This window comes from Desmodus rotundus, chromosome 12, assembly GCF_022682495.2.
Source record: "Desmodus rotundus isolate HL8 chromosome 12, HLdesRot8A.1, whole genome shotgun sequence".
NCBI classification, from domain to species: Eukaryota; Metazoa; Chordata; class Mammalia; order Chiroptera; family Phyllostomidae; genus Desmodus; species Desmodus rotundus.
This window is the reverse complement of record NC_071398.1, coordinates 62,170,738-62,196,622: the sequence shown is the minus strand read 5'-3', so window position 1 is coordinate 62,196,622 and position 25,885 is coordinate 62,170,738. Positions and strand designations below refer to the sequence as shown.

Sequence of the window (25,885 nt, the reverse complement as noted above, 5' to 3'; positions counted from 1 at the left end):
CGCGGGGAGTCACTCCCCCTCACACGCCCTCGCCCTGGGCACCCTTCCGCGGCGAGCCTCGGGGTCCTCCCCATCTCTCTCTCTGCTGCCTCGCGGCCCCGCGCTGCCGAGTCGGGCCTGAGCCGCTCTCCGGCGAGGATCGGTCGGGAGCCCAGGGCGCAGTCTCGCAGCCTCCCCCGGACTGTTCTCTCCGCCCCGCCCGCGCCGCGCCCCCGCCGCCTCCCCCTTCAGGAGAGGGACCTCGCCAGGCAGCCCGTGGCCCGCCCGGCTCCGCTCCGCGCGGCGCCGGCAGCGGCGGGGGCAGGGAGCGAGCGAGGGAGCCGCGAGCCCGCGAGCCCGCGAGCGGAGAGGCGAGGCGGGGAGGGGACGCGCTGCTGAACCGGGGCTGGGGCGGCGGGGGAGGGAGGGGCCCACGGACAGACGGACGCGCGAGCGGACGGAGCTAGGGAGGGAGCGAGACTTCGCCTGCGAGGAGGCGGCTGCTGGGCGCTCCCCCGCGCTGCTGGGCGCTCGGCGCCTCCGCGGCCCCCGGCCGGAGCTCCCTCGCGCGCGCGGGGCGCGGGGCCCGGACTTGCTTCGCCGAAGGTAAGAGGGACACGACCGAGCCTTCTGGAGCCAGGAAGTATAAGCAGCGCGGCTCCCACGCCTGTTGCTCCAGCTGCCCACGCGGCACCCTCCCACTCCCGAGCCCGGGTGGGTGGGCGCCGGGGCGCCGGAAGGGTTGGGGGTGGGGCCGGCGCCGCGGGGGAGCAGGCAGCCGGCCCGGGGGCGTCGGTTCCCTGGGGCTGCGGAGCCACCTCTTGGCAGCGAGGCGAGAGGAGGTTGGGGGACTGGGGGTGTGAACCTCTGCCCTCTTTCCATTGGCCTGCCTTCCCTCGGGGTGCCAGAGGCAGCGCCCCGGGAGCCGGCGGCAGGTGGCGACGGCTTGCTCCGTCCCCCGGCTCTTTGTGAGAAGAGGAGAGAAATGGCTGAGGTCGGAAGCAGGGCGCAGTTTGGGGCGCTTCGCAAAGTTCTCCAGCCCGGGGAGCCGGCGGTGTGCCTGCCTGAGCCCGGGGGCCCGCGCCGCTGGTCCTGCCCGACGCCGCGTCTGCGCCGCGAGCTCTGGGAGAGGCCTCTGAGGGCCCACGCGACCCGGGGAGGGGGTCGAAAGACTCACTTTGCGAGGTGTTTACGCCGAGGATGGGACGCGGAAGGGACTGGGCAGAGAAGTTACCTGGAATCAACTGAGTCCCTGCACTTGCTTAGTGTTGACATTTGAGTCAAGTCCAAGATGTCCTGCTTTTTTTTTTTTACCCCGGGCAGCCGTGACCTGTCAGCAACAGGCTGAGGTTCCGGACCGGGAATCTTACAGCAAAGGCTCCGCTGTATTTCTTAAGAGGGCGTCTGAACTTTCTCTTCGTCCTAGGCACGACGCGGGCTGTTTATAAGATCCGGCAAGGGTTGCTATAGGGTGCATGTGGGTATTTTGCATGAATGTACGTGACGGTTAAATTTACGCCTTATTTACTGTTTCTTAAAGGGCACCCGGGTGATTTCTGTCTGTAGGGAGGGGGCCTGGGCGTGCACGAATTCCATGCAAAGCATGTGTACATTTCCCCATGTGGACACGTTGGCACACGGTCAGGAATCGATGTGCTTGTCTTTCCTTGTCACTACTTGAACGCAACAAAATGCAAATACACAAGAGGCCCCCAGAGGAAGCAAGATCAGTAGCGTCTTCCTTTCGCTGTTGAGGAGGCTGGAAATAAGAGCCAGTTAGGGAAAGTGGTCTGGTCAGCCTAGGAGTGGCACCGTGGGAAAGGAGGGCCTGTGTGTGTGCCCCAGGCCTGCGCCCCAAGGAATGGAGCTTGGCACACTGCAGTTTCATGCCTGCCCAAGCCCTGTGGGCACAGGCCAAAGCTCCCTGGATTGTCCTGGGGGCAGACCCTCCCCTCCCCCAGACTGGCCCCATTCTGTGCTGGGCGATGTGGTAGAAAATTGTGGAAAGTAAAAGTTTCCGGAGAGGCTCGGCACCCCCAGCACTCTGCCGAGGTCGTCGAAGGGCAGACCTCAGGGATGTGACATTTTCGCTGCCTTGAGCCTGTCCCCAGGTTAGGTGTCAGTCCCCAGGACAGGCTGGCTGTTCACTTTGCCCGCTGTTGGCCCCTCTCCCTCCCAAACAGAAGCTGTTTAACAGACACGACTTTTACAGCAGGGGAAATTTGGTTTCCCTTTTCCAGGATTTTTTTTTTTTTTTTTTTTTTTTTTGCGTTTGTCATTTCAGCACTCACCTGTTTTAAATGTCTCTTCCCCAGCCTGCCCCCACCCCCATCTTTCCCACTGTCAAACTCTTCTGCCAAAAACAAAAATAGCTTCAGATTTTTCATTTGTAAGGCGTCCACGTCCTAGTAAAACCTTGGCATTTGAGGCGTGTGCAGTGCCATTGGCTGGAAATGGGGCCGCACCGTTGTGCCTGCTGTAGGAATCTGTACCCAGGTCGGCTCCAGGAGGTGCTGGTGCCCACCGGGGGCCGCGCTGCACTGGGAGCCGCCCAGCAGCCCTACTTGGGCCAGCCGTGTCTGCAGGCTGTGTGGAGGGTCTGGCTGTCGTGGCCGTGAGCATGGTATCTGGTGGGACACTTTTCCATTCCTTTCACAAACCCTGGACACCCCCACCCTGGGAGACACACACAGAAAGTTGCAGTGGGTAATTGCTCCCTTTTTCTTTCTTTTCTTTCTTTCTTTTTCTTTTTTTTGGAACATTTTATCAAGGGGATAGGGCTTGCTTGGGTCTCTAGAGTCGGCCTGGCTCTTTCCTGCCCTTCGCTGGGAGGATTGTCCTGAACTAGAGCACAGGGTAAAGGTTTGGCCTTGGGACCAGAGGCCTCTAGGACAGGGAGGGGTTGTGTTTCCCTCCCCAGCTCTCAGTTATTCACCTGAAAGCAGCTGGGAAAAGGCCCATGGCCCTTGGGGAAGAGGAGGCTGGCCGGGGTGGAGGGGCAAGGGGATGGGCTCTGCTGGGCAGGGGCGGGACCAGGCGCTGGGTCTCGGGAGTGGAGGGGAAGCCCCAGGAGAATGGCAGGACAGGCATCGCCCTCTCAGGTGCAGAGCTGCAGTGTCCGGCCCAAGCAGGACACCACAGGGTGCCTCCTGGCTCAGCGCTCTCTTAACTCTTTGCCACTCAAATCCCCCGAAGGCCCTGCCTCTCTGAGCTCCATTCTGGGATAAAGCAGGGAGGGCTGTTTAAGGATCAGAGGTCCAGGACCCCAAGTCTGGGAACCTGGCCTCCTTTGCCCTGCAAGGGTTCAGTGGGTGGACTGGGCCTCCAATAGCCTTGGGTTCTGAGTGATGCAGGTTCTGTGCTCTGTTCTGGGCACCAGCCTCGTCACAAATTCCCAGAACTGCCTTTGCTAAGAAGAGGCTCCAGCTAACTCCATCCCCACAGCAACAAACCCAGATGCTCTGCTCCCAGCTCTGCACTGGTGACAGTTTTGAAGAGATTTCACTGAGCCCTGAGCTGCAGCCTGGGTGTCCTGGATCCAGCAGAATCAAGGCAACCACAGCCAACAGGCTCCTTGTCACCGTCTTGTCCAGTTCTCTGATTTTACGGAGGGGTGTCGTGAGGCCCAGAGGGTGACAGTGACTCGCCTTCACATGTCCACACAGAACTGAAACTGGCATGCAGGGCTTCCTGAGCCCATGTTCTTGTCCACCCAGGATGGGGTGAGCAGAGCCCCTGCACCCCACTCTCTCCTGGGGGAGCATCAGGACCTGGCTACACCTCGGTCAGGAAAGCCATTTTTGGCAGTGAGCTGATCAATGGCCTATTGGGAAATTGTCAACTCCTGGAAACCTGGAACTGACTCACTTCGAAGGGAACTTCTGGGTCTCGGTCTCCTTACCTGAAACTTGTGGGTGGAAATGCCCACGTCATAAAATTTTGTGGAGATGAATGCAGTGCGTGTTACAAAGGTGCCTAAGACAGGGTCCGGGGCATTGCCGGTGCTCAGCAAACGTTAACAAAGTCTGAACTGGAGTTGTCTGTGACCGAGGCTTACTTTGGGGGCTGGCTTCCCAGATTCCCTTGCTCCTGAGATTACCTAGCTGAGTGTGTGCTGAGGGCGACACAGGTCCCCCAGCAGGCCGAGGGAAGTATAGGGAGCTACTAGGTAGGTGCGTTTCTTGAAGATGAGAAACGCACATGGCGTGTCCCCAAATCTTCCAGCAGGGGCAGGCGGGCTGCCCGCGGCCGTGGATGAATGATCCGGTTCTTCCCTCCATTCCCGGAATCAAGGGCTCATCAGTCCTGTGCCATCTTTCTGGTTCTCTCAGCGGTGACATGTATCAGGAATGCCCCTGTCATTCCTGTTGTCTTCTGTGGCATCTGAATCTACCTCCCTTTATGAGGGGGCAGAGGCACCTGTGAATATTCTCCTTTGCATGCAGATGAGGAAACTGAGGCAGAGGTTGGCTCCTTGAGAAAACGCGGCTGAGGGCACAGTCGGTCAGAAGCACGTTAGTTGGATTCTTTTGATCCAGGTCTGTCCTCAGAGTTTACTGTCCGCTTGGAGAGGTCATGCCCACCTTTGAAAACCTCTGGAAGGCACTGGCGAGGCAGGGAGTGGAGCCGACAGTGTGCACACGTCGTCTGAGATGGTGGCTGGCGGCGGGAGCTCACGGCTTGGGGGCCCGGTGATGGCTGCGCCGTGCCCTCCCCTGGGATGTCCAGTGAAAGTGGAGGTGGCCTGGCCTTTGCCCTGAAGGGGCTAGTGTGGGCGGGGAAAGCAGGGCAGTGGCCTGGCTGAGCCCTCACGCTCCACGTTGAGGCTGCCTGGGTTTACACCTCTCTGCCCACTTGTTACATCAGTTAGTGCGTCTCCTCCTGCTTTGTCTTCCTCATCTGCAAAGTGGGGACAACGGCAGCGGCTGAGATAGCACAGGTAAGCATGGGGTACTGTGCTCGGCATGCAGTCGGGCCTCAGGAAGCCTCCACTCCTGTTCTCCTTGCAGGGAGGCGTGGAGAAGAGGTGGGTACCGGGCTGCACTGCGTGTGGTGTGGGCTCAGGCTGCCTGCCTGCGGTGGGGTGCCTGTTCCACCCCTTCCCGGCCGCTGCGTCTCAGGCTCTTCCTCCTGGGGCTGCTGTGAGTGCGGTCCATGGGAGGCAGTGCAGTGCCCGGCCCACAGCAGCTGCTCGGTTACTGTTAGCCGTGGTTATTAGTCAGACACCCCGAAAGCATCTGTAATCCTGGCCAGAGGGTGATGGATGCTAGAAAAGAGGGGCAAACAAGGCCGGGAGCCCAAAGAGGCAAGAGTTTCATGGTGGGGAGCACCACCGCGGAGGTGCGGGCTGGGTGGGCCTCTAAAAGGAGGACGGAAGGGGAACGATGTTGCCAAGAGAAGGCAGAGGGCCCAGAGACCGAGCCCCACGAGGCCTGTCCGGGAGCCGGCCTGTGATCTTATTGCTGGAGGCTCGGTTGGGTGCATGGGACGTGGGGCTGGAGAGACGAGTGAGGATCTGACTGTGGAAATGCTGGGAGGCTGGGCCGAGGGGCGTGGGTTTGATTTCATAGGCTGTGGGGCAAAGCACCATCAGAACCTTGCTTTTAGGAAGGTGACTCTGAGCAGAATGGATTTCTGGGGAACAGGAGAAACGAGCTTGGGGGTTGGTAAAGACAAGCAGGCCGGGAGGAGGGGGCCTGAGGGAGCTGGGGCCTTAATGAGGGCAGTAAGAGCCATTGTCTCATTATTTGGTAACTCTGTGGGTGAAGCAATGAGGAAGGTGGCCAAGGTGACAGGCCTGGGGTCAGGGATGCCCAGAGCAAAGAGAGAAGAGCAGCTTCTGACAAGGAGGGAGATCTGGGTTAATCCTGTCCAGTTTCACAGGCATCCAGGGGGGGACCAGCCAGCGGCAGCTCAGCAGGGAGAGAGGTAGAGGTCTGGAAACCCTGGTAGGGCTGGGAGTCAGGGAAGGCAGCAGGTTTGACAGGCAGAGGCGAGGCTCCAATCCCATTAGAAGACTCACTTCTGCCTCGTTACTTTAAACACAGAGCCAAACCAACTGCGTTCCAGAGGGTCCCAAAATTCTGAGTCAGGGCTGGTTCTGAGTGATCAGTTCAGGATTCGTGCACGCCAGCGTGTGAACCCCAAACAGTCCCCCGTTGCCGCTGCGTGCGTTTCTGTGTCACCACATGTCTCTCTGCAGATGGTGTGCATTTGGGGATTGCAGAGTCATCTCACTATCGTCTTTAAAAAGCCAGATCTGGGAAGGTAAATCTGTTTCCCAAAGCCAAATATAATTCTCCACGCCATTGTTCCCTCCGTCCAGGCAGGCGATGGGAGCTGTGCGGGCAGGGTGGCTCAGAGAGTGGTGGGCCCAGCCCCGGGGGAGCCGCTGAGGGTGGGCTAGGCCAGGGGAACGCGGCTGGCAGGGGAAAGAGTGTGGTTACATAACCCGAGGGAGCGAAGGCTGGTGGGCAGATGGAGACGGGAGGCAAGGAATGTGGAGATGGCAGTGAGCATGGATCCGCTTCCTCGGGGAGGGAGAGGGACAATGCGTGGAAGGCAGGTGACCAAGAACCCAAGAGTCCCTTTACAAGGTGGGGAAGGGACGCTGGCTGGTTTCCTAGCCTCTCCTGCATCTTTCTGTCACAGCTCTGAGGGTGGCCATTGGACACTAGGTTGCTAGATGTCCCAGAGAGTAGCACTCCATTGGGGACAGCCTTCACTGTTGGACTTGGGGACAGAGCTCCCCCAGACCCCAGGCCCACTGGGGCCCCCTGCCATCTCAGAACCTTCCAGGCCTGGGCAATCCCAGCCTCCTCCTCACTGGTGAGGAGTAGAAAGAATGTGTTTACCTGATCTCCTGCATCCACACCCCACTCCTGATTACCCTGGTGGGTGAAGAGTGAAATAAAAATTAGCATGTTTATCCCACTTTGAAATTCGTTTAATGAGAACTCATTTACCCTTTCCCAATTTAAACTCGTAATAACGCCATAACCTTTCAGAACTGATTATTTCCCGGGCCTTCCCACATCTTCCTGCTAAAGAGGCTTTCCCTCCACGTTCTCCTGAGCCCTCCCGGAACCTGACAATCTGGCAGGCAGTCAAAAACATCTGGTGACCCCATCAGGCCACACTGCCCAGTGCTAGGTGCCCTCCTGCAGGGGAGGACAGCAGAGATTCAAGTCCTCTGTTCTGGGTGGTGCTTTCAATTTAATTCATTTACGTGCAAGACTGCGGTTGTTTCCCTCACCAGTGACCCTTCCCTATGCCCCACGACCCACCTGGATGCCGATCACCGACTCACCCGCTTCTCTGCTCTCTCCTCCTGTCTCCCAGGGGTCGCTGAACTAAGTCCAAGCTGGTGGGCACAGCGTCTGCGCAGGCGCCACTCGAGAGCTGGAGTCACCATGGCGGCAGGAGTGGCAGCCTGGCTGCCCTTTGCTCGGGCTGCAGCCATCGGCTGGATGCCGGTGGCCAACTGCCCCATGCCCCTGGCCCCGGCCGACAAGAACAAGCGGCAGGACGAGCTGATCGTGCTCAACGTGAGTGGGCGCAGGTTCCAGACTTGGCGGACCACGCTGGAGCGCTACCCGGACACGCTGCTGGGCAGCACGGAGAAGGAGTTCTTCTTCAACGAGGACACCAAGGAGTACTTCTTTGACCGGGACCCCGAGGTATTCCGCTGCGTGCTCAACTTCTACCGCACCGGGAAGCTGCACTACCCACGCTACGAGTGCATCTCGGCCTACGACGACGAGCTGGCCTTCTACGGCATCCTCCCGGAGATCATCGGCGACTGCTGCTACGAGGAGTACAAGGACCGCAAGCGGGAGAACGCCGAGCGGCTCATGGATGACAACGACTCGGAGAACAACCAGGAGTCCATGCCCTCGCTCAGCTTCCGCCAGACCATGTGGCGGGCCTTCGAGAACCCGCACACCAGCACGCTGGCCTTGGTCTTCTACTACGTGACCGGCTTCTTCATCGCCGTCTCGGTCATCACCAACGTGGTGGAGACGGTGCCGTGCGGCACGGTGCCCGGCAGCAAGGAGCTGCCGTGCGGCGAGCGCTACTCCGTGGCCTTCTTCTGCCTGGACACGGCGTGCGTCATGATCTTCACCGTGGAGTACCTGCTGCGGCTGTTCGCCGCGCCCAGCCGCTACCGCTTCGTCCGCAGCGTCATGAGCATCATCGACGTGGTGGCCATCATGCCCTACTACATCGGCCTGGTCATGACCAACAACGAGGACGTGTCGGGCGCCTTCGTCACGCTGCGCGTCTTCCGCGTCTTCCGGATCTTCAAGTTCTCGCGCCACTCGCAGGGCCTGCGGATCCTGGGCTACACGCTCAAGAGCTGTGCATCCGAGCTCGGCTTCCTCCTCTTCTCCCTCACCATGGCCATCATCATCTTCGCCACTGTGATGTTTTACGCCGAGAAGGGCTCCTCTGCCAGCAAGTTCACGAGCATCCCCGCCTCCTTTTGGTACACCATCGTCACCATGACCACACTGGGGTAAGTGGGCGCTGGTGGCCCCGAGCGCAGCCCGGCTGGATGGGGCGGCGCAGCCCCGGATGGTGTCCGGTGTGGGCCGAGGAGGAGGGGGTGGCTGTCCCACCGGTGTGAGCAAGGGAGGTGGCCTCGTTGGGGGCATGTGACTGATTTGTTTGGAGGCTGTGGCTTGCTCCAAACTGAGCTTTCTTTTGGTGTGTTTTATAAAACTTAGGAAGTTAAGCCACTGTTTCTGTTTTTCAGGCACGCATTCTGTGCGTGTGTGTGTGTGTGGGGGGTGATCACTGCGGCATTTTTCTTTGCATCTGTGCGTGTGCGGGAGAAAAACGGGGCAGCAGGTGGGGAGGAGCAGGGTGGGGCATTCCGTGAGTGTTGCAAGGGCGGTACAGATTTCCATTAACAGGAGACATGGAGGGCACGCCTTTGGGGCCCTTCCTGCCTTCATTTGGAGTACCTCTGCAGGCTGTTTTCCCTTTTGCCTTACTTCTCCTTTCCGCTGCCCCAGATGCTCAGGGGTCCAATAGCCCTGAGCAGACTTTGTGTAAGTGACTCTGAACTTGGGTTTTCGACAAAGCGGGCCACCCACTGTGTTTCTTCCTCGTGGAAGGAGGAGCAGGGCTGCTCTCTCAGCCTGACGCTCTGGTTGCGTGACCTGGCCCACCTGGGCGGTGGTGAGACGGGCGGAACGAGTGATGGTGTCCGACACACAAGCAGCAGTACCCTCAAGGGAGGGAGACGGACGCCCTTGGCAAGGTCACAGGCATCTGTTTCCTACGTATGCAGTGGCCAGCCCAGAGGTCCCATCTCCAACCGCAGTCACAGAAAAATAATTATGAGGCTGGGATGGGAAACTTCCCATCAGGAGAAAGGACCTCGGGAAGGAGATTACCATTTTCCCCTAACAGGATTAGCGCCAACGAAGGCAGCTTTCGGGAAACCTGCATTTCTTAGGGTTTCTGCTTCAGCCGTTGCAAGTCATTGAAGCTAACGCAAACCCCTTTCACAATTCATATGCTGGGTCTATATTTGCTTAGGCCAGGAAGCGTTATTATATTGCTGATGGAGAATTCATGAAGCTTTTTATTTGGTCTTTGACAATTCGGTTGGTGGCGTCCTGGTGATTCGATTTTTCTCCTGGCTGAAACCCTGTGGCTCTGGTGTGGGTGTTTCCATAGTGCTGTGTGTGCGTGCTTGTGGGGAATGACGGAGCAGGTGACGGGACCTTTTGAAATGACTACATCTGGCCCTGGCCAGGTGGTTCAGTCCGTTGAAGCCTCAGCCCGTACACCAGAAAGGTTGTGGGTTTGACTCCGGGTCAGGGCACAAACCTAGGGTACGGGTTTGGTCCCCGGTCGGGGTGCATACAGGAGGCAACTGATCAATGTTTCTCTCTCACATCGATCTCTTTCTCTCTCTCTCTTTCAAATCAGTAAAACATATCCTTGGGTGATGATCAGAAAAAAAAAAATGATTACATTTGTTATTCCGCCACACTGAAGGAAGGAGCAAGGGGGAGAGCAGGGGGTGTCACTGTCCATTTGGGAAGGCCACGTCGGATGGGGCCCTCCCTTTACCTCTGGCCTGTCTGACAGAGGTCGCCCTGCCCCTCCTCCCAGTCTGACACACACGCTGCTTCGCGTAGCTGCTCCCGCCCAGAGTGGACAGAATGTCTGGTCACTTGACCTTGTCTTTCTGGGCTCAGGTAGCAGACGTGGGCTTTGGGGTACCATGGGGTACTAGGGGGAAGAGGAGCTGGAGTGCGTGCCGCTGTGTGGGAAGAGGTAGGCGCACACGCCTCTTCCAGGCTGGCCCTGGCCACCCCTTCACTTTCCTGAGGGGACCTCGCCCCTGGCAGGCACCCGCCCGGCCACACCTCTGACATGACCAGCGCTCTCAGGTCCCCCTTGACGGGATTCACGAAACCGGAGCGACGCGTCCGGCTGCCACGGCAGAGAGCAGAGCTAAAGCGGGCTCGTTTCGGAGGACGGCCATGGGGACTTAGGGGCCACCTGCCCGTCACTACACTGTTAGCGTAGCAGCGCCCGTGTGTCTACTACACGTCCGCGCGTGAGGAGCACTTGGCATATGTATCTCTAAGTCTTCCCAGCAGCCCTGCAGGGCACAAAACATTTCTTGAAGATGGAGAAGGTAAGGCTCAAAGAGGTCGAGCAAATTTCTGTGGTCGCAGAGCTGATAAGGGGCAGAGCTGCACTCGGCTCTCCCTCTGTCCCCGCACCACCGGGGCCCACTGCTGGCACTCAGGCCTTCAGAGTTACTCTTTGTTCTTATGGCCTCAGAGTGTCATAGTCTGCCCTGAGGTGACGGGCCACCCTGTCATATCACTATTCAAAAAAGCATCAGGGCTGTGAGTACTACACGTCGGGCCCTGTTCCAGGCACACAGGGCTTTTATAAATAAAGCATTTCCTTCTGACACCTGGAAGTACCGCCTTCCGATGAAGGGCTGCTTTCTTAGAAAATTCCAGGCTTGTGCTGTTGCTGGGCGGACCGTGGACTTCCTGTAGCGATCACCGTGTAGGTCAAGGCGCAAGTCCGTCGTCAGGGACGGACGACATTGGCCTCACGCTTATTGTCTTGGCGGAGAGCAGGAAGACAGTGCTGGAGAGGGAGGGCAAGAGGCAGGGAAGGGGGCTTGAGGGGAGAGTGTGCTCCCCCCGACTAGGGGCTCCAACCCTTCCCTCCCCCAGGCCTCGGCATGTTTAGGAGGAGGAACTAGTGGGCGGGGAAGGAAGCCATAGTGGTGTCTTCCTTAACCTCATAAGTGCGGGGAAAGCAGGCTTCTCCTTCCCCTCCACCCTGGCTGGTGTCATCCAGGGCTGGGCTGGCTGCTTTGACTCTGACCTGAGTTGCCAGTTGGAACCATCACCAGGCTCACTGCTTGGCTATCCATAGCAGGTGCTTGGCAAAATGCTTTTGAAGGGGCAAGTCGGTGTGAATGGGCCACCTTTTCCATGTGCTTAGTCTGATACTGTTCTCAGTGCCTTCCAGCCCTGCCTGGCCTCTCCCTAGGGGGGACCCCAGGCCTGTGCTCTGCCCCAGCCCTGGCCCCCCCCGGGAGAGAGGAGAGAGCTTTCACCTGGTGCCAGGTCCGTCCCCTGAGATGCTCTGTGGCATCGGAGGTCCTACCCACTGAACCCTGGAAACTGTTATCTGCCCAGCTGGTTTCTGTCCTGAGCACATTCGCTGGCTGGTTGTAGGCCCATGGACCATTCCAGAAAGTCTGTCTTCTTACTCTTTGCATGCCCCGTGGCTTCGGTCTCATTGTTTCCAACAGCTCCCAGCAGACACTGAGTTCTTCTGCCTCCGAACCCTCCCCGTCAGATCCTTCCCCGAGCTCCTTTTTCCAGTCCGGAGGGACTGTCTTCAGCCCCTTTTGAAGAGCAGGGCTGACCGACAGGCCGAGGCCCATGTGGCCAGTGAGGGACTCGGCACTTCCTGGCTCTGGTTGCCATCTCTCCCTGCCTCCCCGGGATTTGAGGATGAGTGATTCGGGTGTCCCCCCAGGGAGGGACCTCCTGGAGCCAATTATCCCTGTTTATTTAATAGCCTAAAGTATCTCACGCTCACAGAACGCTAACAGCTCAGCCACCACCAGGGCTTGAGGGCGGCTTCCCTCTGTAGCCTCCGGAGCTGGTGGGGGAGACCCCTGGGCCCGGCCCACGTCTCCTTTCTGCCCCCTAACAGTTGGGCTCCCCAATGCCCCACTAAAGGATTAATTTCTGTTCTCCTAATTGATGCTATAAATAAAACAAATCCTCATTTATCTCAGTTAACAGAGGGAAGGGATAAAGCAGAACTCCCAATATTAAATAAGACCAGCACATCTTATTTTGGGAATTAGTTTGGGAATGTATTATATGTGTCACAGGTTTTTTCAAAGCTGATTTTCCTTCTTAACTTTGTTTGACTTTGCTTGGTATCACAACGGGCCTGGTGCCTGAGCTTGCGGATGGGTGAGGCTCTGGGGGCGGGCGGCGGGGAAGAGGGGAGCTCTCTGGAGGAAAGTCTCGTGACACGTGAGTGTCCACCAGAGCCTCCAAGGGCCAGTTCTGGGCCCAGACGGGAGGAGGTCCTCTTAGATATCTTAGGGAGGGGGACCGGGGCTTGGGACAGCGTGGCTCCTGGTGAGATGGCCCCCTGCTGCCTGGTTGGCTTGGTTACATAATTAAGACCAGCAGCCTCTGCCACCTCGTGCCCTGTGACAAGAGCTTTGACAGTGTCCAAACATCACTTTAACGGAAAGAGAATCAATTTTACTTCTTCCAAGCATGAAGCAGCCTTCAGGTGATTTGCATTTCCCTTGAAAACATATCCCTGGAAGGGGCTTGCCTGTGGCTTCGGGAGAGGTGAGACGAGCCCGGAGGTCAGCACAGGGCGGGTGCTGGGCCAGGCTCAGGGTGCGGCCGTGGAGCCAGTCTGAGAGCTGCTGTGTTAGCCCGTCAGTCCCTGAAATCCTGGCTGCACCTCCATCCACAGCCTGTGGGTCCCACCAGCTCTCATCCCAACTCCCAGGTGCATTGGCCCGGGACATTGGTCCACAGTGCCCACCTGGACGCTGGCAGGTCCCCGCGCAGGGCGCCTGGCCCTGGCACACTCACTGGGCAGGAATGACCTCAAGGTCCTTTCTCAGCCTGACATTCGCTAAGTTCAGTGGTGCTGGAATTCCTAACGGGGCACAGATCTGCATCCGAACAAGGAGCCGCCCACTTACTCGAAGTTTACTGAGTGCCTAATGTGCGCCGGGCAGCATGGTAGGCCCCGAGAATGCACAGGCCCCGAGAATGCACATCAGTCCAATGTGAGGCACAGACAAAATAAACTGCACATGATCAATTCTCTTCCTTTGAACCAAAACAAGAGAGGGCGGGATGAGCAGTAGACCAAGGGGCAGAAAAGAGGCTGTTACCCACGCTCTTCCTGCCGCCCGAGGGACTACCCTCGCTCTGCTTCGCCTGGCTAACTCTCATCATCCTCAAAACTCAGCCCTCCAGGAGGCCTTCCCCACCCTCCACAAGCTACTACCCCTCCTCTCGACTCCCATGGAGCCATGACTATTTCTCTGTCAACTGCTACATTGTATTCACTCTCTCTGTTTCTGTCTCTGCCCCGCCCCTCCCCCCCCCAGGATGTAGGCTCCTCAAGGGTAGATGTCTGTAAGGGTAGATGTCGTCCGCTCCATGCCTAGCACGGGGCCTGGGATGTGGGAGACCTCAGTAGGTATCTGCTCAACCAAATAAGTTTGTGCCCCAGCCTGCCCAGCATCAACCTTCCATTTGCTAGCCATCCCCTGGCCATTGTAAGCACCGATGAAAGCGCTAACAGGATGTCTGTGGGCAGGCCAGAGATGGGCAGGCCACGCAGGCAAGCTCCAGTTCTGATGGCAGCCTTAGTGGGGTTGGGACTGCCTGCAGGGGAAGCTTAAACCCTTGTTCTTCACTATTTTCGTCTACTTAGCCATGCTCCCCGCTGCAGAGTTGGGGGCCAGGGAGCACCAGAAGGGGAGACAAAGATAAGCCCCCTACACATGAAGTTTCCCTCCCATTTCATTATTCAACAGATATTTATTGAGTAGCTACTAGGCGCTGGTTATACAGCAGCTAAGAAAATAGGTAGTCCCCGGCCTTGTGGAGCTCACGTTCTAGTGGTGGAGGCCAGACAGCACATTGGTAAATAAATACAATCTATGAGGCAGCAATTTATGCTACAGAGAAGAATAAAGCATGAGTGATGAATGGGAAAGCCGAGTGTGGGAAGGCGTGGAGCAAGGGCGACTTGCTATTTTGTATCGGGTCGAGATGGGTTCTCAGATAAGGTGACATTTGAGCGGAGACCTGAGGAATGTGGGTAGCTTGGGCAACAAACAGCAAATACAAAGGCCACCGGACTGGAGGGGCCTCGGTGTGCTATTCTTGGAACAGCTAACAGGTTCTCACAGTGGAGCCCCAAAAGCAGGGGGTGGGCAGGTAACAAGAGTAACGGGGGAAACAGCTTGTGCACAGCGCTCAAGGTCAATGCAAGGACTTTGTGCTTGTCCTTTTACTAATCTTCTTAGGATGGGAGGGCACTCGACCTGACTTATATTTTAAAAGGATCACTCCAGGTCCTGGGTAGTGAATGTATTGCAGGAGAGAAGCTACTACAGTCATTTAAGCAAGAGATGATGGTGTCCGGGACCGAGGGTGCTAGATGGCATGGCCGTGTGGGAAGTGAGAGCTTCTGCCTGCACTTGAAGGTAGAGGTGGCAGGTGGCACCTGTTGGTCCTGCTCCCTTTAAACCAGCTGGAAGCTTACCAGCTCCGTAGCAAGAAACTGGCCAGCAAGACACAGTCCTGAGAACCTTCTCCCCTCCTGGGAGACACGTGTCACAAGAAGAGGCCTTGAGGCACTGCAGGATGGCTCCCAGGCCCAGGGCAGCTGGGACCCAGCATGGACGTGTGAGCCCAAGAGCCCGCAGCGGAGCGTGGGCGTCTGAGAGCAGGGCTGGCCGCCAGCAGGGGCATCTGCGCCCCGGCTGAGGTTTCCTTTCGACCCAGGCAGCACTGACCGAGCACCTGCCGAGGCCTGGGCATCATGCTCACCACCCTGGGGGACAGTCTGGGCTTAGAAACTGAAGCAGAGATGCCACTCGAGATGCAGGTGGCTGGTAAAGAGAGGGCAGGTGGAGAGCCTCGGGGCCGTAGAGGAGGGTTAGGCTCCTTTGCTCAGCTTAGCTGGGACGAGAGCCGTGTGGGTGCTTTCCCCCTGTCACGTCAGATGAGTCTTCCGACCCGGCCATTCAGACTGTTGCAATTTTTGGAAAGGGATTTCCGAGCCGGTGCCCATTTCACAGCTCTCTTCTGGAATCTTCCAAATCAATCTCAATCCACCCCCCCCATCCTTTGTTTGGTTTTGTTTGGGTTTCCCTCTTTAAACACACTGATAAACACAAACATGATTCTTCCTGAGGAGCAGCAATTATTCTGCCTGAAAATAGTGTAAATAGAAGGCAGCCCGGCCCTCCGTCTCCTCAGTATTTGTGTTGCTCTCGCCCCGGAGGGCGCGCCTGGCCCAGGCCTCGCAAGGCTCCCGGTGTTGCGCCAGTGTGGCTGTGAGCTCCTTCTGGGAGGGGAGAGGAGCAGAGACTTTCAGCCGTGAGTCCTCTCTGCCCCCTGTCCTCAGGCAGGTGGCCCTGAGCACACCTAGCCACTTCTAAGAAGCTGCCGCTGTCCTCATATCGTAAGTGTTCATCGTCTGCTGGTTTTCTTTTGCGGGAAGTGGGAACCCAGGTCCCAGCATCTCTCTTGGAAGGTGGGGACAGTAGTGACCTCAGACCTGTACCTAATGGGATCTTTTTTTAAATCCTCACCTGAGGATACATTTATTGACTTGAGAGAGAGAGAGAGAGAAACATCAATCGTTTTCCTCCCTTACATGCCCTGACCGGGGATCGAACCTATAACCTTTTGGTGTACAGGACAATACTCCAACCAACTGAGCCACCTGGCCAGGGCTCTGATGGGATCCTGTTGGTGACAAGCAGGAAGAGCTTACCACAATGCCTTTGAGCGCCCGAAGCTCTTGGCTAAAAGGCTCAGAAACAGTGGCCTCCAGGTCGAGTCCTGCGTGCTTTTCTGAGGCCACTTCTCCCAGCCCCCACCTTCCTCCTCCCAGCTCAGTGCAAAGGAGGGGTGGGTGCGAAGGTGGGGGTGAGAGGGGAGGGTAACTCAGCCTTTGCTGACCACGACTGGATGGAAGGAGATTGCATCGCGCTCATGTAATCATATTCCGGGTGTCAAATGAGTGTCATTAAACTGAATCAGAAAAATCGTTTTAATATAAGTGCCACCTCACACACAAGCTAGTTGATGGAGAGATGGATGAGGCCGGGGACGCCTCCTTTGTAAGGCGATGCTGTAAAATCCCATCACCTTCATTATTTCCCACTGAGCCAACGCATCATAATACCCACGAGCAGCAGAACAGCTTGAATTTAATATACAGAAAGTCCAATCAAACAATAAATGGATGGAACTATATAAAGAAACCATTTTCTGGGAGGCCGGCTTCATTCTCCGGGATTCAGCTCCCTGACACATGAAATGTGCATCAATTTCCCCAACTAATGCAGCTGCCGAGTCACCACACGCTGCTCGTCTGCTTCAGAAGGGGAAGAGGGGAACGCCCCCCACCCCCGCCTCATTGGGCTATCAATGCAAAATTGCAAATCTCATTTTCTGGGGTGTGCACCCAGGGGTTCCCGGTGGCCTGGCGAGGTGCCATCCTGATGCCAAGCACACTGCCCCATCCCAGAGCCCGACTCCATCTCAGCGGCACTTCATCGTCATCCTCCCTCAACAAAAGCCAATTCCGGAGACCGCAGTGGGCCATTGGGGACTGGACCCTCTCTGCCCTGGCCCCCAGACACTGGGGCTGTGCGGGCACAGCCTGGCACCCGTGGTGTCTGATGGCCCGGTCTCACCCTGAGGTTGTGTAGAGCAGACGCCTCATTAAGGACTGCATTCCTCCCACCTGCACGGTCCCCACCCCCACCTCCCCTTCCAGCCCCCTGACCCGGCTGCCTGTTGAGAGACTGTCGTCACAAGGAACAACCTGATCGGCCAAACAGAATTCAAAGGGCCGGTCGCCTCCTTAAAAACTATACATGTCAGACTGAGGGGAAATAATGTTCTCCTGCGGCTGGTGGATTCTCTCTCCACCACGGTGTTTCCAGTGGCAGGGATAACTGGCAGCTAACCATAATTACAGGCTTATAGTTGCTGAGAAATATTATTAGTTTATTTTTACGTCTTCCTGGTTGCACATTCTTAGGCAGGAAAAAAAATCAACCACCAGGCGAATTGAAGGAAAGGAAGCGATGTCAGAACCATGGACAGCACAAATCTTGGCTGATTCAAGTCAGCCAAGGTTAGCCGGCACTTGGTACTGTAGGTTGGGGATCTAGAAGTAAACGAGACCTCAGCCCTTTCCCTGAGAAGTTTGCAATATAGCGAGGGATTTGAATATGTTTATGAGCACACAGGAGGGAACGGGGCATGTACCGAAACCACCAGGAAGTGTCGGCACAGAGTAAGTGCTTAGTAAATATTTGCCCGTGAATGAATGATGGGCTCCACGGAAGAGGTGACATTTCAGCTAGACCGACAACGGTGGGTAGGATTTTGATGTGTGGAAATGGGAAATGTAAGTACTTTGCGAAAGGGCATGGCGTCTGGGGAGCTTAACGAATATGCTGTTGGCTAGTGTTTAGGGATATGAGGATAATGGCTAGAGATAAGTGGGGAGGGAAAGCTTGCTAGACACAGGGAGGCCTAAAATACTAGGCTGGGGGATTTATTGGGTAGGCATTAGGGAGCCACTCGAGGTGTTGCAGAGATGCATTGATTAGGGAGATTTATTTGCACTTGTCTCCTGGAAGCATGTTAGAAGGAAGACCTTGGACACAATGCCATCAGCCAGAAGAGTGATCCAGGAAAGAGGTAAAGGAGATGGGTCCCAGGACAGTCACGGTGAAAAAGGAGAGAAGGGACTAGAGTGGAAAGACATCCAGGAGAAGGAGAAGTCGAAGTAACTCTGGAAGGATAAGATGGGCTGCTCAGGGGTATGGAGTTGGCAGACAGGAGAGGAGGAACAGCTTGGCAGGAGGTCAGGGACAAGCAAGACACAATGAACTTGGCTTTGCACCTGCCACATTTGCAGTTAACCCTGATGTCCTTGAGGCAGCTTGCAGGGAGGTGGAAAGGTGGAAAGAAGCTTTGCAGGGAGAAGGGGACGAAAGGGGTGGTTTCCCAAATCATCAGTCCAAGTGGGGCAGCTAGCTGAGCTTGCCAAGGACAACAGGAAGGGAGGGAAGAGGAGGGGACCGTGGGGAACACTTCCTGCCCCCCACCCCGGAGGGAATGCCGTGCCACCTGTGAAGAGCTTTGCAGACACTTCCGCCCCGCCTCCCTTCCTGGCCTGTGGAAGTTCCTGTCCCTAGCGTGTGTCTGCTGGAGCTCAAGGTCCTGTTGGTTTCCTGAGTAAAACAAGGTTTTCTCTTTAGTCTCCTGCAATGATAATTAAACAAACAGCGCTGGCCCAGGCAAGCGAAATTTACTGATGGGCTTTGCTGAAAAAATAACAGTAGTAACAGGGTTCTTCCATTGGCATGTGGCTAGGTGCTGCTGGCCCAGAGTGGCACGGCCTTTGTGGGTGGCACTGTCCTGCGCCTTGCAGGTCCAGACCCGGGGGAAGGGCACTCAGGGATGTAAGATACTGCTAGTCCCACTCGTCCCATCCTTCTCCTTAGAGAGAAATGTTGGACACACTGCCAGTGTCCCTCAGAGCCACCTCTGGCCTGCCCCCTCCTGGGGGAGTCACCTCGGGCCCTGGATAAGCAACGGGGACAGTGATGGCGCAACAAGTGAGCAAACATGGGTTGAGCTGTCCCTGCGAGCAAGACACAGCCCATGCAAGTTGGCATGTGTCTCTCTAGAAAGAGAGACAGAGAGTGAGGACTAAATCCCGGAAGGCGAGTGCTGGCTCCCGTTCCACAGGTGGGAAGGCAGAGACATTGAGAGTGTAGGTAGCTTGCCCAAGCTACCACGCTGTTGCTGTGACTCCATCACTGGACTCAGACCAAGCTTTTGCAATACCTTTAGAGTTCTCTGCTTCATAAGGAGCTTCAGCCCAGTAACGGAAGTGGCCTGTGCACACAGAGCTATGTTCCTGAGTTCAACAAGGTATGAGGGAGGAGTACAGGTCGGAAAAGTGTGAGGGGAAGATGGAGGAGGCAGGAATCAGGGAAGGCTTCTTGGAGGAGGTGGCTTTTCAGTTGGCCCTTGAAAGAGATCATGTGGACAAGTTAAATGCGAATCCATTTATTTGATCATTTATTTAACAAATATGGTGGATCTCCGTGTGCCAGGCATCATGCTGGAGGCTGAGGCTGTAGTCGTGAACACGATGGACAAGTTCTCTGGGGCCGGCATTCTAGTGGGAGCAGCAGAAAATAAACAAATGAATATATGAAATGAGAATGAAAGGTTGAAGAAAAAGCTATAAAAGAGAAAGAGAGAGAGAAAGCTGGTAAGGGAGAGAGAGGCCATCAGCCTGACCCGGGGGACAGAGGAGGGGTGGCAGCAGAAGAGGGACAGCCACTCCTGCCTGTCCCCAAGTAAAGCGCAGTCCACAGTCGCTTAGGAGTTGGAGAGAGGCCGGCCCCAGGGTGGAAATGACGAATTAATAGCCGTGTTCCAGTCTCTTCAGGGCTGTTTTCCAGGAGGCGGAGAAGCAGCTGTGTGCCATCCCCCACTGAGGACTGAATGAGTAGAAATAGGCTCTCGGTGACATTGGAGGGGCCACTGTCCCTCCTCCTCCACAACAACAATGACTACAGCTGATGTTGTCGAGCTGTTGTGGAGCTCCAGGTACTGTGCTAATAATGAATTACTTACATGCACTACTTCGTGTACGCCTCTCAGGAGCACCCCCGGCCCCCAGGACAGAGAGAAAACTGTTACCTGTGCTCCGTAGCTAAGGGAACTGAGGCCCGCTCAGGGCCTGCCGCTGGTGAGTGGAGAAGCTGGGGTTCGGCCTCCCATGGGTCCAGCCAGCGTCGGCCCCTCACCCGTCACCGACCACCCAGATCTCCACCGGACAGGCGTTGCGGGGCGGTGGGGGGGATCTCCTTCCCTGGCCTCTGTTTTGGACAGAGGCAGGGAGACACAGCAGCCCGGTGACCTCAGGTGCCAGGGCCAAAGACTCGGTGCTGTTGGCAAAGGTCAGGAGAGCAGAGCAGACACAGGATGGTGACAAAGAAAAGATCAGGGCGGCAGGGGACAAGGACAGCGGTGGCCTTGGCCAACAGAGACCAGTGCGAGCCCATGCCGCAGGCAGGAGGCGGTTCAGCCACAGGCGGAGCACGTACTGGGGAAGGAAAGAAGACAAAAAAAGGAGGGGATGGGAAATTTTCACGCAGTAGTAGCGTTTATGCAAAAAAAAATTTTAAGGGAGCGGGAAAGTGGTAAATATGCATAGTATGTAAATATCCCACATAAATATCTCTTACAATAACTGTTTAGCATCTCCTTCCACCTCCCTCTCTGGAGAAAGTCTGATCCCTGGTGGTTTTGTTGCCCATGTCCTACATCTGGTGACCTGGCCACCCACCCCACAGTGGGCCTTTGGGAATAACTCAGCCTTTCAGCGGCCCCCTCCCGGCCCACCTGAGACAGGAGCTCAGCCCAGCAGAGCAGGGCCAGTCCTCAGGTTTTTGCAGAGGATGGAAGCAGCTCCGGTGGGGGAGCCCATCTGAGCAGGGACAGAGCGCAGGCTGGCCCACCCTCCATGCCCCTCCCAGTGACCCGCCAGCCTTTAGGTCCTGGAGAGACGAGGGAGGGGGAGGAGACCCTTGGGGAATGTCAGCCCTGGGGGTCACAGGCCCCCCAGGAGTCACAGATGCGGCTCTCTCCTCATGAGTCCTGCCCTCCATCTCCCCCTCTGCTGGGTCTTGTGCCATTTTGACATTGGACTCGTTTCGCCTCCCCCGCCCCCCCATGTTTCTGTTCCTGAGATGCAGAAGGGCACCGTGCCCTATGTGACCCTACATTCCTCTTCCCCCTTCTTCCCTGGCCGGTTTCTTTTCTGCCTCCAGAAGCTGCTGGAAGCCCCCCCGAGACTTTTGTACCTGAAGCCTCATGTCCCCATCTTCTGAGTGGAAGCCCCTTTCCTCTGCCCTCGCTCCCCCTCCAGCAGAAACGTCTCTCTGGGTGGGCGCTGTGTTGATTAATAAAACATCTGGCTTGCTCAGAGTCTGGGCAGGGCCCACCCCCACCCCACACACCCTGTCTGACTTTCCTAATATTCCCATGTGAGGTCAGCTTCTCATCTGAGGTGAAGATGCTGCGGGGCTGGTGCTGAGTTAGGTGCTTTCTGCCTCAGCTCCCTCCCTCCTTCGAGCTGACTGGATCCCCCCGCCCGTGGGGTGGGCCCTGGGGGATGATGGAAGACCACTGGATTAGGAGTCAGGAGGTATGGGTTATGGGGCCCCTCTTGACAGGCTGCAGTCACTTCCTCTCTCTGGTCCTCAGTGTCCTTTTCTGAAGGATGAGGGGTTGGATTTAGTGAGTCCTCTCTCACCACCTGGCCTGCTTCACACACTGTAAGCCTCCCCCTCTCCAAAGGAAAGCTGATCGTTAGCCGGGTGGCATGGGCGACCCATAGCCTGGAGAACCAGCTCTGGGTGGAGGGCCCTAGAGACCTCCCCATTTCCAGTTCTTCACCTCCAAAGAGGCAGAAGTTAAAGGGTCCTCATCCAAAGTGGCCATGAGAAATGCAAGTCTGTAGGGGGTCCTGGGGGGTCCTGCCTGGAGCCTGTCCGGATGGCTCCAGGGTACCTGATGGTGAGCCGCAAGATGAAGGTCGGCAGCCCTAGACCACACAGTACTGTGTTTGGAGAGAGCACGGGATTTTGACTCCAGCTCCCTGGGCACCTCTGGACAGGCCAGGTGACATCAGACATTAGCCCTGCGGCCCGTGAGCCACACAAGTCCCAGCTTTGGGAACCGAGTCCCTTGGGAGCTGGACGCCCTTCAACAGCCTCCCCAGCAGACAGCAGCGGGCCCGCCTGACATTCAGAGCTGACGGTGGAGTCTGCAGTGCACTCCACCTTGAAGAGGGTCAGTGATCACAGCCCCCTCATGTTTTGAACCCACACCACTGCCCTGTGAGCCGGAAGGATGAGGGCTTTGAGAACCCGAAGGTTCTCTTAGGAAACAGCTCTGGAAGACAAGTATAATTATGATCAGGGCATCACTAGGCGACTCAGGGGCTAGAAGACCCTGGGACATCTGTCCTGGCACAGACGAGGGTGACGCAGGCACAGCCCTGGCAGACAGATGCAAGCCCTTCAGGGAGTGCAGGCTTCTTGGGTGAACCAGCTCCTTGCCAGCCCTTTGGGATGAACAGTTAGGGACCCTGGAAGCACAGGTGGGTGGGGTCTGGGCCCAGTGAGTCCTCACCCCACCCCCGCCTTTTTCTCTTCCCGTTACCCTGTCCGTCTGTAAATGGCCCTTCCCTTCTCTACTCCCATTATTTTATTGCACGGGTTTCCCGCAGGAATGCAAGGGAATCTGCATAACGCTATCAGCATCCGTGTGGGCGGCTTGGCTTTCATTACCTGGGGGTATTTGAATGAAACCAACCATTAAGTGGTCACAGAGGACTGAGGAGGGGTGAGCGTGTGGGTCTCTCACGTGCTTCCTTTCTGGAGCGCAGAGAAGAGCAGTCTGTGGAGGGGGCAGCAGGGTGGGGGCAGTGAGGGCGGGGCTGTCGTGGACATGGGACAGGTCAGGGAGTCTTCCACTGGGGCGACGCTCTCCCTCCCATCAGCACTGCCTGACAACCTGGGTGAACAGCCCCTGTTTGCATGGGCATCTCCTTGCAGTCAGGCTCTGTGGCCCGGTCCCCAGCACCCGGCGCAGGGCCTGGCTCACAGAAGGGACCCAGCTGGCAGGAGCTGGCCCACAGCTGCCCGTAGACGCCTGCGGGTTCAGCTCAGACCCAGTGAGAAACGTCCGCACCTGTGCGGGTCACATGACCCGAGGGAAAAAACTTTAAATCCAACTGGACTGCGCAGTGAGTCAGGGGCAAGGTTGTGCGTTTCACGGCCTGAAGTGAGGAAGGACATGCCCAAGTTTGGGGTGGAGTGTGTAGCTCTGGGATGACTCCTGTCCCGATCGGGCAGAGCCTAGGCGGCCATCAGCTCTGTCCATCCCAGAGAGAGCATGGAAGAGCCAGAACTTCTCGGAGTGTGTGAACCTTGCGAGCGGGTTGGCTGGCAGAGCTGGGAAAGGGGGTGTTCCAGCACAAAGGGGACGTTGCAGGAGAGAGTCAGAGCAGGCACCCCGCTTGTGGTGCTCGTCCGTGCCTGTGCGCATGTGCGTGGAGACCTGCTGCAGGGAGGGGTGGGGGGCCCTGTCCTCAGGGCAACCCTGGGCTATTGTGAACCCTGGGGGCACCTAGGTCCTTGTTCTCTCTCCATTCTTGGAAGGCGGGCCTGCGGAGGGGTGACCCTCCCTCCCACACCGGAAGCATCACCCCAGTCCAGGCCTGGGGCTCATGGTCCTAGGGTGAGGCCCTCACCCCCCCTCCATGGCCCTGAAGGCGCCTCTGTGGCTGAAGAATCCAGAGAGAATCGGGGGGGATCTTGTCTCTATGAATTGACTGCTCATACAAGTGAAGATGTTCAATCTTTTACTTTTAAAAATTATGAAATATATCACACATATAAAGAAAAAAATCTCATCTTTTAAGCAGCATCTGTGAAACCCCGGCTGCCCGTGGACGTGAGTGCCTAGCATCAGTGCGGCACCATTACTTAATGAAATGGATGTTGTCCGGGAAACTTTATTGTAATGTGGGAGGGCTTGTGCATGCACCGGGGTATGTATATTTTCATTATAAAAAGCCAAGTTAAAAATCTTTTTCTTCATGTTCGTTGTTTAAAATGAAACCTGAACCAAGAATACTTGCCGGTCCTTGGATTTATAGTCACGTGCGGGGTGGGGCGTGAGGAGGACACGCCCCCAGGGGCAGGGTTGAAGCTACAGTTGCAGGTTCCCTTTCTTCATTTCCCGAACACTCCCCTGTGCCGACCGCGTGGGCCTGCTCCTGAGGGGGTGGGAAGCCCCCCGGGGTGGTTCCCTGGCAAGGAAATAAATCAGATGAGCTTCGCGGCCCGTCCTTGTGCTCGCCGAGGTGCGGTGCGTGGGACCACGCCCTGTGGGCCACTGGGAGGAAGACGAAGGAGACAGCCTTCTCTGCCCAGTGCCCGAGCACCCAGGACCCCTCTCTCTCTGGGTGGTGGTCCCCGAGGCAGTCCTGGTGGGGTCTAGGTAGGGTGAAGGGACCAGGGCCTCTCCGTTTTCCCAACTTTGTGAGAACAGGCATCAGTTCTGTTCTCCACCCTATTCTGTGTCACCTCCTCATAACCACTGGAACTCCGAGGAGAGAAACTCCGATTCGGTCCAAAGGGAGCCCCTCTGAATGTGTACATTCTTCCTCACTCCAAGTTTGAGGGCCTTTTTACTTTAGATGGTGCTTCCCAGTGCTGTCACCTGGCCGTGGCTTTGACCTTGCTCCTCCGGGGCTGCCAGGCTGCTTGAGGCAGGGGGTTACTGACCAGGGGCTCTGCTGCCGGACCCCGCCCAGGCCGCCCCCCCCCCGCCCCCCAGGACTAAGATCTGTACATACTCCCACTTGCCTGTAACCCATCCTTGCCCACCTGTGTACCGAAGAGCACATGCTGGGAAACTCGTGTCCTTGGTCTCACCTCTACACACCTGGTGGTCTCAGGGGCCCAGCTGGGCCACCCTCGGTCGTGGTCCGCTCTGGCCCGGCACTGGGAGCCCAGCCAGGAGGACAGTCAAGCCCTGGAGTCCACCGTTGTGACGCAGACGGAGTCCTAGCGCCCCCCTCCCTGCGCAGCCCTGGACGGCAGCCCAGGCAGCCCTGCCACTGCATAATTGCCTGCTTCCCTTTTTCCGCTGCATTGCAATGGAGTTATAACCAGAAGGCGATCCGGAGGTGCTGACGGGTGGGTGGGATTCAGAAATGGGACGAGGATGAGTCCTCCACTCCCTTTCTTCAGAGGGCTAATTCCCTCCAAACCCCGAGACCGCCTGGAGGACACTGTACGACCATCTCAGAGGAGCCAAGGATTTGCTTAGATAGAAAACCTTTCCAAAGAGCAGAAGCCCCATGTGGGGGGTGTAATGGCGGTGAGGTGGTGCAGCTGGTCTGGGTTCCTTTGGGCCTTGACCGCCATCTGGCCAGAAGGCCCCCGCTCACCTTCTTAGCATCTGCTGGGAAGCCTTTCCTGAGGTGTAACCTCTGTCCCTCCTGAGAGGGCGGTTCACTGCCTCCAGTCAGCCGTCACTGCAGCTGGAGGGCTTTTTTCAGCCCTGCCCCCCTCCACCCCCACGGAACAGCTCACTGACCACTGGGAACTCTGCCTGGCTGTCTATTCTAATAGAAATGATAGGAAAGCCTCGCGCAGCGGGCCAGGCACTGCCCTAAGTGGTCTGCACTTGTTAATTATCGAGCAGGCGTTATCATTCTCCTGCCCATACAGATGAGGAAACTGAGGCGCAGAGACGTGAGGTGACTCGTCAAAGTCACTAAATGGCAAAGTAGCATTCCGAACCCGGGCCACCCCGTTCATTACCCCAGATCGTCACTGTCACATCCCCAGTGTCCTGCATCAGCTCCTTTGAGGGGCTCGCTATCAGCCGCTAATGTGTAACGAACCAACCCAGAGATCCTGTGGCTTCAGCCATAAACATAGATTATTTCTCGTGCTTCGGTGGGTTGGCTGGGTGGCTCTCTCGGTCTG

The 25,885-nt window shown here is 57.0% G+C and overlaps 1 protein-coding gene across 2 annotated transcripts in view; it reads left to right on the top strand.

Annotated features, from left to right (window-relative positions):
• Positions 1 to 417: 417 nt before the first annotated feature.
• KCND3 (potassium voltage-gated channel subfamily D member 3) overlaps positions 418 to 25,885 on the top strand; it is a 179,532-nt gene continuing 154,064 nt past the window's right edge. For both annotated transcript variants that reach the window (XM_053915927.2, XM_024570350.4), the window contains exons 1-2: positions 418 to 585; positions 7,321 to 8,497. In XM_053915927.2, coding sequence (XP_053771902.1) covers positions 7,392 to 8,497 — 1,106 coding nt within the window. In that variant the 5' untranslated portion in view covers positions 418 to 585; positions 7,321 to 7,391. The remainder of the gene's footprint in view (positions 586 to 7,320; positions 8,498 to 25,885) is intronic.